The following is a 13,802-nucleotide window of genomic DNA, read 5'->3' as shown; positions in this document are numbered from 1 at the left end:
GAGAGGGGGATTTGTGCAAATGGCAGTGTCCAGATCCTGGATCATGTCAAGCCACAAAGACCTAAAACCGAAGTAAAAACGAAACCTTGTGCAATTTTTGTAAAGTGAGTACAGAACCTTTCATGAAATAAGAATATTATCTTTTCCTTCCAAATACACCTCTCCCCTTTGAATCCTACCCTAACACAGTTACTTTCTGCAGTTCATCGTTGATTCCATTCCAGTCTTATTTTAAATGACAGGTGCATTAATGCCTTGGCATCTATGCAGCATTATGTCACGCTGATTTCAAAGCCCTATACACTTTCACCTCCTACCACTAGCCTCTGGGGCTGGCTACGAAGACAAAGGTGGACCTGAGTTTCACATCAGACTCCTGAGCTATTTTGTCCCACGGAAATAGCTCCGAGAGCTTGTTTGGAGGTTCTAGCAGGGGAGCACAGCTACTCGTATACCCTTGACCAAAGAACGGTCCTCCTCTATCGGGGAAGGTCGTCCTCTTCGACCGAGCGTACAGCTTTGGGAGGGACGCACGTGGAGTGGTGAGGGAGGAAGGGGACACCCGCCTAGCCAGCCAGATCAGCTGAATCAACCCTGGCGATCAATGGGGTGACAGATGTCACGGCCAGATGGACTTGAGGATATGGGGAGGGGGAAGGGTAAGCTGTGACAAAGCGAGAGAGGGGCATGGACATATATACACTACCAAACGTAAAATAGATAGCTAGTGGGAAGCAGCCGCATAGCACAGAGATATCAGCTCGGTGCTTTGTGACCACCTAGAGGGGTGGAGTAGGGAGGGTGGGAGGAAGGGAGACGCAAGAGGGAAGAGATATGGGAACATATGTATATGTATAACTGATTCACTTTGTTATAAAGCAGAAACCGACACACCATTGTAAAGCAATTATACTCCAATAAAGATGTAAAAAAAATTGAAAAAAGAAATAGCTCCGAGATCTTAGAAAGTAGGGCACATCTGATGTGTCTGAGAGGACGTCACAGTTTTTCTCACTCAGCCATCCTAGCCCAAGGCAGGTGCACTGGGAGGACACCCCCAGCAGGTGGAGGGCGTCAGCACCCTGTCCTCTGAGGCCAGATTCTCCCGGTGGAGGATCCCGGGCAGCCTGATGGTGTTTTGCCACAGCAGAAGGGAGGGACCAAGCCTAGGGACCCAGACTCTGAGTGAACCCACACTTACTGAGTCGCTATTCCATGTAGGCACTGCCCTAAAGGTTTTGTTACGTGGTAGCTAGAATTGGTCTCACTAATTTAGGGCCTGCGCACAAGTATGCAGCTGAGAGCAAATGCAAAATCAGCAATCTTGTTGCCTGGGGTACACTGGGGCAGGCTGCTTGTTGCCTGGGATACACTGGGGCAGGTTGCTTGTTGCCTGGGGTACACTGGGGCAGGCTGCTTGTTGCCTGGGATACACTGGGGCAGGTTGCTTGTTGCCTGGGATACACTGGGGCAGGTTGCTTGTTGCCTGGGATACACTGGGGCAGGTTGCTTTACGTATATCGGTTAAGTTAAACTCAAATGCGGTTAATATGATGACAGAATAATTATTGTGCAAAATTAGGTACTTATAAGACAGACATAAACTTAAAGCAAGACACAATGGTATTTCCAAGAATGTGAGACCCGCTGTATCCCACACTCTTGAGTTTGGAGGCTGACCGTTAAGGGCTGGCACTGCCGTTCCCTCAGAAGGACCGCACTTGATTCCTACCCCTGCACAGAGGGTGGGAGCCACTGTGCTCTTGGTCTATTACCTTCCTGCTGCCAGAACAGTGAGCAGACGCTCAACAGAGAGGCAAAACCCTGCCTCATCTCCGGATACCAGCTGCTGGAACTTATCTACATAAGATACCCCTTTAACTCTATGCTTTCGGCTGGGGTTCCCAACCTCGGCACCCAGACATTTTGGCTGGGTGAGTCTCTGGGGTGTGTGGGCGAGCGTCCTATGCAGGAGGCAGGGCAGCACCCTGGCCTCTGTGCACCACATACCAGGAGCGACTCCCACCCCAGGCGTGACAGTCAGAAGGTATCCAGACACTGCCATTGTCCCCGGGGTGGGGGGCAGAATCACCCCGATACGACGGCCTCAGGCAAAGCCCGTGTACTCGGGCCACAGGGCTACAGTCCCCTGGGGACCTGCTCTCTTCCTGGTGCTCTGTACTCAGGGGGGAAGTTCCCGAACCCTCCCCGTAGCTGGATGGAGGCCCCGACGGGATTGTCTCTCAAAATGAAACGGACACCGTTTTCCATCCAAGAATCTGCAGAGCTGGGTTTGCAAACTGTGGTGGCCCAGAGAGGTGATGCTAAACTCTAGTGGCTGAATCTCAACGGGGCTTTGGCGGATCTACTCTCAGCCAAGTCACTGGATGGCACCCTTGGTTCCATGTTATATTCGAGAACACGCTGAGCCGTGCAGTTTCTTAGTTCCTCCAGCAGTAAGTGGGGGTACTTCTGCCCATCAAGATACAGAGTAGAAAAAAGCCCAAACACATTTCAGCTACGTTCTACCTGGAAAACGCTGGAAAGGGAACAGAATAGTGACCCTAGGCGGGTTACAGCAGTTTGGGTAGCAAACGGGCTCATTCTAAACACTTTGCCATGGCACTCCTGCTCTTCCATCTTTGAAGGAAATCTGCCCTCGGATGGATGAACCGACCTGCAGCGCGCGGCTTAAAACGTGCCCCGAAACAGCCCTGGGTCCCGGGGCACTCATCTCACTGGAAAGTCTCTGCTTCTTCCTGTGCTCGGGTAGTTCAAGCATCTTCCAGACAATGAATCATGACCCACCAGAGTCTCGGAGAGGACGAGGGAAAGCCTTGTAACGTCCACCTGCCCAGTTCACCCCGGGAACTTCAAGGCTTGTAAAACAGAAACAGGACGCCTGGCTCTTTCTTTCTCCATCAGTTGCAGCCTCAGCTCCTGGCTTTGCTGCCAGAGAGGCCGGGGCTGAAATTCCCCAGAAATTCCCATCGCGGGGTCTGATCTTTGGGGATCGAGCTATAAGCCACTTGTTGACAAAGCTGATTCAGATGGTATCTTTTTGTGAGAGCTGGATATGGAGACATAAGACACTATTGCCTTTGTCTGGGGATTTATTTTCAGACACCTCCCAGCATCAGGCTGTTTTCTAGAAAGGCATCAGGGTCAGCGAGCTTGCCAAACACTAGACGGGTTTCTCTGCACTCAGTGGAAGCCGCGATTGTTTCTAGGACTGCTGCTGGCCACCTGATAAACTGTCTAAAGAAATTCTGCGAGAAATGACACATGCAGAAAGAATTTTAAGATGCCTATACACGCTTACGAAGTATGTGAAATATATTTAAAGTAAAAATGAAATTCTCTCGTCTGAGGCAGGACTCGTGTCTCCTCTCCATCATCGGCTTGTCTGGACATGGGAACGGCATCACCCGAGCTCCCCTACAAACTCTCCCAAGGATGGGGAAAAATAAAATTCCTCAACGATCCAAATCCCAAAATACATCAGGCCCACATGCCAGTGGCTCCCGTGCAGTCTCAAGGCCCCTCTCCCAGGAATTTTAAATCGTGCGATGTTTCCTCCCGTCACCCACTCCTCAGCATGTTCAAGACACTGGGCAGGCTGATGACCACGGACCCAAAGGACCCACACACTGAGCCTTCCTCAATGTAAACATTCTTTTTTGTTTGAGGAATTCAAGATAAACTTGCCAAAAAGCCGCAAATTCCCAACCCCAAAGTAAACCAACGGACCTGCGTTTTTTGGGGCTGGTGACTTTTTGGACAGGGCAGAGCATTTCCTCAGGGCCAGAAGCACTCTGCAGACATCCCAGCAGATACGAGAGTGTATCTGCTTCCACAGAGCGGCCGTGAGCCATGGGTGAGGCGGAACGAGGCCATCGCTTCATCGTCACTGTTTTGAACAATTTTCTCAGAGCTTAGGAAAATCACAACGGACGGAATGACTCCTCTTACACGGCTGCCTGCTGGACAGGCTCCATCTGTCCCCAAAAGTTCTTTGAAGAGCAGGGTAGTGTCATGTGCTCCAGATGAGTTTGGGATAAGCCAGGATGGTCTGGTCACCATGACACTGGCTGGACCTGGGTCCTCAAGCGCCTCCAGGTCAGCTGAGTGGGTGAGTGGTGGACAGACCAGCTCTCGCTCCCTTGGAGGGAGAATATACAATTTATGCTTTTTACAATAATTAGATTATGACTTTAGCAGAACGCTTCAGCTTTTACACACCAGGAAACGCAAGAAACTGGTAACTTGGATTTCCAGATCAAATATTTAATTTAGCAACGATTATAGAAGCCAAAGGCAGGATGGAGAGAGTGCCCAACTGGGCTGTAGTTGTTATTCTTTTCTTATGTATTTACTTATTTATTTAGGCTGCACTGGGTCTTAGTTGCGGCACGTGGGATCCTTTAGTTTTGGCATGCGGGCTTCTTCGTTGCGGCACGCATGTGGGATCTAGTTCCCCGACCAGGGATCAAACCCCGGCCCCCTGCATTGGGAGCGCAGAGTCTTACCCACTGGATCACCAGAGAAGTTCCCTGTTACTGTTTTCTGTTCTTGATGATTCAGGGTAAAACTACCAGCTCTCTCCTTAAGGTTTTGCAAATATTACAAAATATTTGATTCTATTTATTTCTTTAAGTTTTGGTGACTGTAGCTTCCTTTCCCTTCTCCTTTCCTCCTTCACCCCCTCCCTCCTTCTTCCCCTCCTTCCCCAAATGTTCTGCCTGGCCCCCAACTCTATATTTTCCAAAATGCTGAGTGCCCAGAGCTTTTGTTCCAGCGTGTTTTATGTAGAAAGTTACTAAAGGTGGTCAGTACCTACACGTCGGCTGGAGCAGAACATATTCATGATTTGTAAAATAGTTTTTTAACGTGTGACCTAATATCAAAGTCAATGGAATGGCCCCACATCAGAGCTTAGAAGAGGCCAAGGGAGAATGTCTGCGAGGCTGGGCGTGCCCGCCGGGGCCTGGGGCCCAGGCAGCTGCAGATACGGCCGCCGCGTGTCTCACTCTTACCTTCACGGCGTACTCGGCGTCTGTGGCCATGTGCACACAGCGCTTGCATACGGAGTAGGCGCCCACCCCGATGTCCTCCTTGACCTCATAGCCATCGGTGAAGCGGGTGTTGTTCCCGTGTAACTGCTGCAGAGAGAGCGGGCGGGCAGAGAGCGCGATCAGGGGCCTCTCGTGCAAGGGCACCGAATGTGGTGCAAAGGAGGCTTCAGCCCTTGCACGTGGGGACACGGAGGCCAGGAGGTGGTGGCGTCCTCGGACCACAGTCACGGAGCTAGCTGGCCGTGGTTCCAGATCTCAACCCAGCTTCCCCATCTGTCGGGTCACGACCCTGTTCTCAGACACCCAGCACCCTATGTCAGCTGACCTGCCTGCTTCCCCACAAAGGTCCGAGAGAGGTGAGAGGTCAGACGGCCCTGAGACCGGGTGCAGCTCTGACGCTGGTGTCCAGAGCGGTGTCCGGATGCCGACGTCTGATTGGGAATCTGACCCCCTGACGCCCCCTCGCCACCCTCACCCTACTGACTAAGGGCGCAGAGAGCGTCACCCGTTACAGTGGACACTGCCACAGCAAGTGTCCACTCTAGACACGCCGTGTCTCCCCGGAGGACCTTGGGGAGAGAAGCATGGAAGTCCAACGCCATCTGCTGTGCCCTGCCTCGGCTCTTCAAGGAAACGTGGTCATGATCCCTTCTAAGATTCTCTACCTCTGCTTGTATTAATACAGTGGGAAACTCCTTATAAAAACAGCACCTTCACTGAGCCCCAAAGACTACATTTCGCGATGGGGATTGGTGCCCACAAACCCAGCCACTCTCTCGCGGTGCTGGCTCGACTCTGCACAGCAGAGACCCCCAAGCGTGAGCCCTGCTGGGGCTCCAGGCACAGCCACACCACGATGACATCCTTCTCAGGACTCTTTCTGTCTTGAGGACGAACGTGAAGCACGGCTCAGATCACCATCTCGATGACCCCGGGGAGGTGGAGGGAGGAGTTCGTGAAGGAAGTGCACCCCAACTCAGCTGAGACAGCTCTCGGTCCATGGGTCGCCTCAGTGCGGCCACCTCCTTGCCCCAACCTGCTGGGGGCGAGCGGAGTCGGGCTCTACGGGACGCCCTGCACCACGGGGGGCTGATTACCTGCACGATGGGGTGAACCGCGGCTTTGTGCAGATCTTGCTGCGAGGGCTCCTGCGCCAAGCTGGAGGCCACAAAACTGAATCCTCTAAACAGGTGATGAGCGTTGGCACTGGGGGGGACGCCAGGTGAGTCTGCAGGGAACAACCAGAGAGTCAACAGCCACGACGCGGTGAGGTAACCCTGTGGGTGTGTGATGTGTGCGTGTGTGTGTGCGTGTGTGTGCGTGCATGTGTGTGCAAGGTGTGAGGTGTGTGTGTGCCAGGTGTGTGCGCACATGTGCATGTGTGTGTGCATGTCAAGTGTGTCAGGTGTGAGGTGTGTATGTGTGTGTGTCAGGTTGCGCACGCATGTGTGTTTGGTGTGTGTGTGTGTCGGGTGCGTGCACACGTGTGTTTGTCAGGTGTGAGGTGTGTGTGTCAGATGTGTGTGTGTGTCAGGTGTGAGGTGTGTGTCAGATGTGTGTGTCAGGTGTGAGGTGTATGTGTGTCAGATGTGTGTATGTGTCAGGTGTGTGCGCACGTGTGTTTGGTGTGTGTCAGGTGTGAGTTGTGTGTATGTGGTGAGTGAGAGAATGGGGTAAAACGGAGATCAGACAGGCTGAACCATATGAAACCACACTTTATTCTGGGTGGTGCCAGTGGTTTGATACCCGGCAAGAATACCCAGAACAAAAACTTGAGGGAATCATTGGTCCTCACTTACTAGACATTCATTCTCAGTGGCAACCCTCTGCCCTGCGCACTCCGGACTGAGCCCAGAGCCACCAGCAACCTCGGGGTGAGCTGTCACTCCCGGGCCAGAGGAGGCCACCCTCTGAGTTTCTCAGGTCAGCAGGAACCGGGCACAGGGACGCAGGCCCAGGCATCGGTGACTCTTCTGTCCCCCTGCCCCAGGCCTGAGGGGCTCGAGGGCAGCACGCAGGGTGCTCTGCTCCCAGGGACCCTCAGGAAGCCCTTCAATCGTGACCCCTCTAAGCTCTGTCGATTTGTTTGAAGGCTTGACTGCTGTTGAGATGCGGCTCAGTTCAAGTTTATCATTAAGGAAAACAAAAGGATAAAAGATTGGTGGAGAGAAAATATTTGCATCATATACAACAGACAAGGGACCAAACTCTCTACTATGCAAAGAGCTCCCAGAGATCAATGAGAAAAAAGGAACATGCCCAGAAGAAAAATGGGGGCAGGACTCAGATACCGACTGCTCTCCTACCTGAGAAGGTGCTCAGTCCCTCTAATGGGGGCACGTACACATTTAACCGGGGTAACACCTTGCCTAACAAATCAGCAAAATGTAAAGTAACCAGTTGCATGTAGGTTTGGCTGGGGCTGGACAGTGCGGTGGTAGGTGGGAGCCTAAGCTGGCATAATCTTTGCAAGGTAGAAGAGGAGTTATCTACCAAAGTATAAAATACACCTGTCTTTTGAAGAGCAACTAGACTTTTATGAATTTATCTGACAGAATTACTTTCAAAAGTGCTTAGAAATAAATGTAGAAAATGTTTGTCTTGGTGTAGATATATACTGATACAATGGCATATTACTCAGCCTTTAAAAAGAATAAAATAGTGCCATTTGCAGCTACACGGTGGACCTAGAGATTATCATACTAAGCGAAGTAAGTCAGAAAGAGAAAGACAGATACCATGTGATATCACCTATATGCGGAATCTAAAATACAACACAAATGAACCTATCTACACAACAGAAACAGACTCACAGACATAGAGAACAGACTTATGGTTGCCAAGGGGAAGGCGGAGTGGGGAACAGAATTACTGGGAGTTTGGGGTCGGCAGATGCAAACTATAATACGTAGAATGGATAAACAACAAGGTCCTACTGTAGAGCACAGGGAACTATATTCAATATCCTGTGATAAACAATGATGGAAAAGAACATGAAAAAGAATGTATATATGTGTATAACTGAATCACTTTGCTGTACAGCAGAAATTAACACAACATTGTAAATCAACTATATGTCAATAAAATTTAAAAACAAACAAAATGTGATCTTTAAAAACGCTAAAGAAAGAGAAAAAAAGAAAATGTTTGTCTTAGCAATATTTGTAATAGCAAAACAAACAAACAAACAAAAACTGGAGACAACCTAAATATTCACCACTGAGGAAACCATGCACAAGACCGACAACGTGCATGGGTGCAGGTAACGCTAGTTAAGACTACGATAGCCGGGATGAGACACGGCTGTGTGAACTGACACAAGAGTCTGGCGAGTCAAAAAAGAGAAAACAAGCTGTAGAACGTACACACTGTAGGAAAAATTTTTTTAATTTTTTAAAACTTTTTTTAAACATCTTCATTGGAGTATAATTGCTTTACAATGGTGTGTTAGTTTCTGCTGTAGAACAAAGTGAAATCAGCTATGTATGTACTAAAACACATTACAATAAACTCACAAGCAATATATAACAGTATGATAACATAAATTCTATCACTTAGGCATTTTATATATATATAAATCTATAATAATACACAAAGTATATAATGTGGATTTCAATTTTTCTTACAATGTACATATGTAAGATTTAAATCCATATTATGTGGAAAACTCTGGCGAGTGGGACTGGAAAGGCCATAGGAGCGGGTGTTTGCTTTTCTACTTTCTACCTTTTTACTTGGTCTCGATACTTCACTTTGATGTGGAAACTATACACTAAAGCTTCCATGGTGCAGCAGGTGGCTGGGGGCTTGGAGGGGTGAGCTGTTGCAGAGATTGTGGGTTTCATTCCTGAGCATTTTATTTTGAGGGAAAGGCGACTGGGGCGCTCCTTCCACACCCGGGAGCTGCACCACGAGCTGCGTGATGTGGGATCTCTCCCTGCAGATAAGCGGCCGACCCGGTGGCCCACACGGCTCTTCCAGGAAGACCTTGCCAGGTGACAGGGGGCTTCACGTGCCTGGCCCACCGCACCTTCAGCATCCTGGACCACGAGGGAGAGGACTCGGGTCTCAGCCCCGTACCTGTTACCTCGCAAAGAGCTCCAGAGTCACCCCGGAGTTAATGAGATCAGAGCTGACTGTGTTTGGAAATAAGCTGCGGGGCTAGAGAAGCTTAATTAAAAAGCACAAGGCTCGGCTGAGTCATTTGTAGAATTTGGAAATGATGCACCGCAAGACAGCAGAGGCAGCAAGTGTGCTCTGAAGATGCTGGGCTTTGCTCCCGGGCTGGCTTTGCGCTTTGCCTTGCTTTGCCCTGCAGAGAACCCTGGCTTTGAGATCTGCCTGCAATTAAAAATCCCCCAGGCTACCGTGTCCTGCCCTAGGTCTGCACCAAGCACTGGGCTGTAGCGTCGATTCAGCCACCGTCAAGCCCTGAGGCGCGGGTTTTAGATGGAAGAACTGGAGCCCGACCCAGGAACTAGTGTGAGCTGTGCAAAGGTTGAGGGCCGAGTGCGTGGAGGCTCAGTTACAGCACCTGGGAGTGTGCGCGTGGTGGAGAGGCACCGTCCGGTGAACTTGAACTGATACACCTTCCCTAGTGAATGGGAAGTCTGTAGATCAAATAAGCAAGGACTTTCAACCACCAAGGAGGCGTGAGGCCCAGGGCCATGCCTTCTGTGCTTGGGCTGCCTCTCTGTGTACTCAGCTCGGGCTGTTCAGACCCAGAGATCAGCTGAGGTTCACACGTACTTCACGAGAGGCTGTCACAGCCAACACTGGGTCCGTGTAGCTAGATGGTGACCACGTGGTAGGTGGTATCAACGGCATTTAACACGCTTTATAAGTGGCTAGGGAACGCCGATTCTTAGCTCGGTACGAAGAGAAGAGCAAAGATGTGAGCTGGATGAAAGGAAATTTAAAGGTGAGTACAGTCAACCTTCGTTGATCCTAGGAGTGATTTCCGACTTGTGCAATACGTTTCTGGGTCTTTAAATCCTAGAGTGGCATCTCCCATCGGTCGGCAGGCTCTGATGGGCAGCTGGTGTGTCTTCAGGGAATATCCACCAGCTTCAGCATCGGTTTAAGTTAAAAAAGAAAGACTTCAAGGCCACTACAAAAAATTCCAACAGTGCAGCATCCGAGCCTAACGCAGGATGTGGGTTACCCGCTGTTTCAGAATCACGTCACCTCTGCTGCCCTTTAAGAGCCGTGCGCTCAGCTCATGTGCTTAGAAAATTCTACTCTCTTATAAATATATAGAGAGAATGATTTTTCTGTGTCTCGGCACTTCAGTGACTACCTCCTCAAAGGCAAACTGTGTCCTGCAATAAGTTGACTTTAAGTACAATTGATTGGAGAAATCCAAATAGTAAGGAGTAAAAAAGCCATTTCTGGACGTCATTAAAATGCATGGTGTCTAATTACGTTTTCCTTCGGCTAATAATAAAATAAATTTGAATTCTCTGTGCACAAAAGGTTCATGAGGTGCTAAAAAAAAAAAGCCTGCTAATCACACAGGCCGACTAGGTCGGTGTTTAAATTCTTCACGGATAACACAAAAAGCATGTAAAGGCGAATAATTTCGAGTTGGCTCTAGGAGCATTTTCTTGCTAGGCAGCACAAACGTGGTCTTTATTTCAGTATTTTAAGCACAGAGTCCGAATGACGGAAACCCTCGGTGAAACAGTGCACATTTCATTACGGACCTGGAGGTCGTGTGGGTGGTGGTCACAGGCAGTGTCCTTTGTCAGGGTTAATCGTTTCTGTGTTCCTTTACGTTCAGGTAAACCACAGGAGGAGAAAGAAAGCGACCTGCTCAGGTGAGCTGCGGGCACACCCGGGATGGAATCCCCAATCCTTCCCCGTCTTTCCAAACTCTGAAGCTAAAAAGTAATCTGATTCTGTGAAGTGGTCAATTTCGTCAACATGAAGGACTGACCCCAACACCCAAGAACTTTCTGAGGCCGTTGAGAACTGGAGAAACATTGGACCGTCTCTACTAAAGAGGACAGACCTAGATGTCCTCCACCTTCTCGGCAGCCACGGTACATCTCGCAGCAGCGATTACCCCAGACTGTGACAGCAGGCATCACCCTAGCTCTGTCCCTGAGGACAGTCTTAGTTTTATCTGGGGGCTGCACGAGGATCCGAAAGAAATGAGTGGGCGTCTGCGTCCTGACTCCTTCATTGATAGCCCCCAGAATTTTGCTTCTTTCTTGGTCCTGGAGCCCCTGCTGCGCGGGTCAGGAGATGCCCTGGGACCACCAGCGGCCCCATGGATGCCCCCAACCCTCTGTGTTTGCACAGAGCTCACACCCCTAATGTGCCCGCCCCCGGCATGTGGGACACAGGCTCTCACCAACAGCTTAAACCAGAGGGAGCCCAGTGGATTCTCTGTTGCAACTTTATCTACTTGATATTTTCTATCTGACCATCTATTTGTTTCTCATGATCCTTTTTTAATCACAGAAAATTTCAGATGCAATAACAGTGAGAAAAGCATGGGAACCCCCCATGGGCACATCACACAGCCCCAAGAGCTACCAACTGGCTGAACTTTTCCCACCCATATCTCCAGAAGGGGCATGTTAATTTGTTTTTTAGACAAAATCACCATACCTTCACTGGGATGAACTGAACCGTGCCCCACAAAATTCACGTGTTGAAGCCCAATGTGGCAATATTTGGAGAAGGAGTCTTGCGGAGGGTAGTTAAGGTTAAATGAGGTGATGAGGGTGGGACTCTGATTCAGCAAGACTGATGTCTTTATAAGAAGAAGGGACACCAGGGACTTCTATCTCCTTCTCCTTGAGCACAAAGTAAGGCCATGTGAAGACACAAAGAGAAGGAGGCCGTCTGCAAGCCCAGAAGAGAGCTCTCACGGGAAACCAAGATAAATTTCTCTAGTTGAAGCCGTCCAGCCTGTGGTATTTTGTTATGGCCGCCTGGGTAGACTAGGACAATTACCATATCTAAAAAAGGTTAATATTAATTTATTCATATCACAAAATGACAAATTTTAAAGGGAGCTGACCAGCTCTGATTGAATTTGGTAGACCTTAGGAGTAATTTAAGACGTGTCATAGAGGCTAAATACACAAGTCCATCTGCCCTGCCGAGGTACAGCAGCTGATGCAACTTTTCAAACAGGTGTTTGTTCTTTGTATGAATAAGAACAATAGTCCACACATTAACAGACTTAAGAGACAGGCTCCCTCTTCCCAGAAAACCTCCCTAATTAAACAAGAGATTCTCATTGCCTTGAGGTTCTTTTCTCGAGCTTGCCCGGGTGTGTCCCTCTGACAGGTGGGTCACTGGATTGACAACTTAGGCCAAGAGGCAGCATGAGGGGGGCGGGGGATACAGAACACCTGGGAAATTTCCCAGCTGGGTGTTACCTGGGGGCTAACTGATAAGTAGCTCTATCACGTTAAGCCTTTACTACGAGCAGAGGAACAAGAGGACTGAGGACTATATCCCATGGAAGGGCCCTTGAACATGGCGCTCTCTGGCTCCTGGATGCCTGTCCCTACCTGGCCAGGCTGGAGGACCCGCCATGGGAAAGACACACAGGCCCGCCCCCCTCTCCCTGCCTGCACACACCTGTGGGCGTCCTCGCCGTGAACTCGGAGTCGAAGTGGAAGGTGTCCTCTGGCCTGCCCACCGCCGGCTTGAAGGGCGGCTTGATCTCCTTCCTGTACAGCTTCTGCATGGACAGCAAGACAGGGCGCTGAGGGCCAGCAGGGAGAATGCGGGCGGGAAACCCATCTGTGCCACCTGCCAATCAGGTGCTAGCACACGGCAGCCCCTCCCAGAGCTCTGACACGTTCAGTAACACACATAAAATATGATGTCTGTTGTATACAACATAGAATATAGTTACATAGTTTATACAGAGACATAAAAGCCATAGCTCGAGGGAAAAGGGGCTGGGGACATCTAAGTATTCTTGATTTTAGGGCAATGGTTTTCAACCTCTTTTGGGCAGTAGAATCTTCTTCTTCAAGTAAAATCTGACAGGACAGCTATGCCCTGCCCCACCCCCAGGTAACAGCAGGAAGAGTCCTGCTCCTTGGCAAGTGCTTCCCACACCGGCGATCTCGGAGGCAGCACCCGGGACCCTGCTCTGCGGGGACACAGACCCCATCCAGGTCCTTCCTCACCCACGCCCCAATGCCTGTGCACCTCCCTGGGGCACCTACTCCGGCTGCCACCAAATTTGGGCGTCCAGACCCCTCTGCTCAAGTCGAGGGGCTGCGTCAGGCTCTTGGGTTTAGTTACACATTTTTGTGCACTTTAAGGGCCTGCCGAGCACCAGCCAGAGAACTGGCCACATGTGGCGCTGCCTTTGGTGGGATGCAGAGGCCACACCCTCACGTGCACTGTTCCAAGCCTCGCAGGCCCAGCAAGGACCCTTCTGCTGGAAGGGGTCCTGATCCAGGACTGTTTCCCGGCTGGAAACACCAGGCTCAGGCACTTTTTGGAGCTCCTGTTTCACCAGGTCTGGACTCAGGACGCGCCCCCGCCCCCGCCCCCGGTCGGGGGAGTCTGGAAATGGAGCCAGTGACTTGTGGAGATCCGCTCTCAATCTTTCAATAACACAGTAAAGCATATTTTGTCACCCAAGTTTCCAGACGAGGAAATAGGCTAAGATTAGGTAAGACTCCCTCCAGGGTCAAGGGCGACGAAGGAGCAGACGGGACGAGGGCCTGGGTCTCCAGACTCTTC

At 50.3% G+C, this 13,802-nt stretch overlaps 1 protein-coding gene across 4 annotated transcripts in view; it reads right to left on the bottom strand.

Moving 5' to 3' along the window:
* RPS6KA2 (ribosomal protein S6 kinase A2) overlaps positions 1 to 13,802 on the bottom strand; it is a 338,356-nt gene that overhangs the window by 16,835 nt on the left and 307,719 nt on the right. For 3 of the 4 annotated variants that reach the window (XM_065888700.1, XM_065888701.1, XM_065888702.1), the window contains 3 exons: positions 12,678 to 12,780; positions 6,173 to 6,303; positions 5,037 to 5,162 (listed from right to left, as the gene is read on the bottom strand). In XM_065888700.1, coding sequence (XP_065744772.1) covers positions 5,037 to 5,162; positions 6,173 to 6,303; positions 12,678 to 12,780 — 360 coding nt within the window. The remainder of the gene's footprint in view (positions 1 to 5,036; positions 5,163 to 6,172; positions 6,304 to 12,677; positions 12,781 to 13,802) is intronic. The other variant, XM_065888703.1, reaches the window with a different exon arrangement.

This window comes from Phocoena phocoena, chromosome 12 (assembly GCF_963924675.1).
Source record: "Phocoena phocoena chromosome 12, mPhoPho1.1, whole genome shotgun sequence".
Classification (NCBI taxonomy): Eukaryota; Metazoa; Chordata; class Mammalia; order Artiodactyla; family Phocoenidae; genus Phocoena; species Phocoena phocoena.
This window is presented reverse-complemented; position numbering and strand designations above follow the sequence as displayed.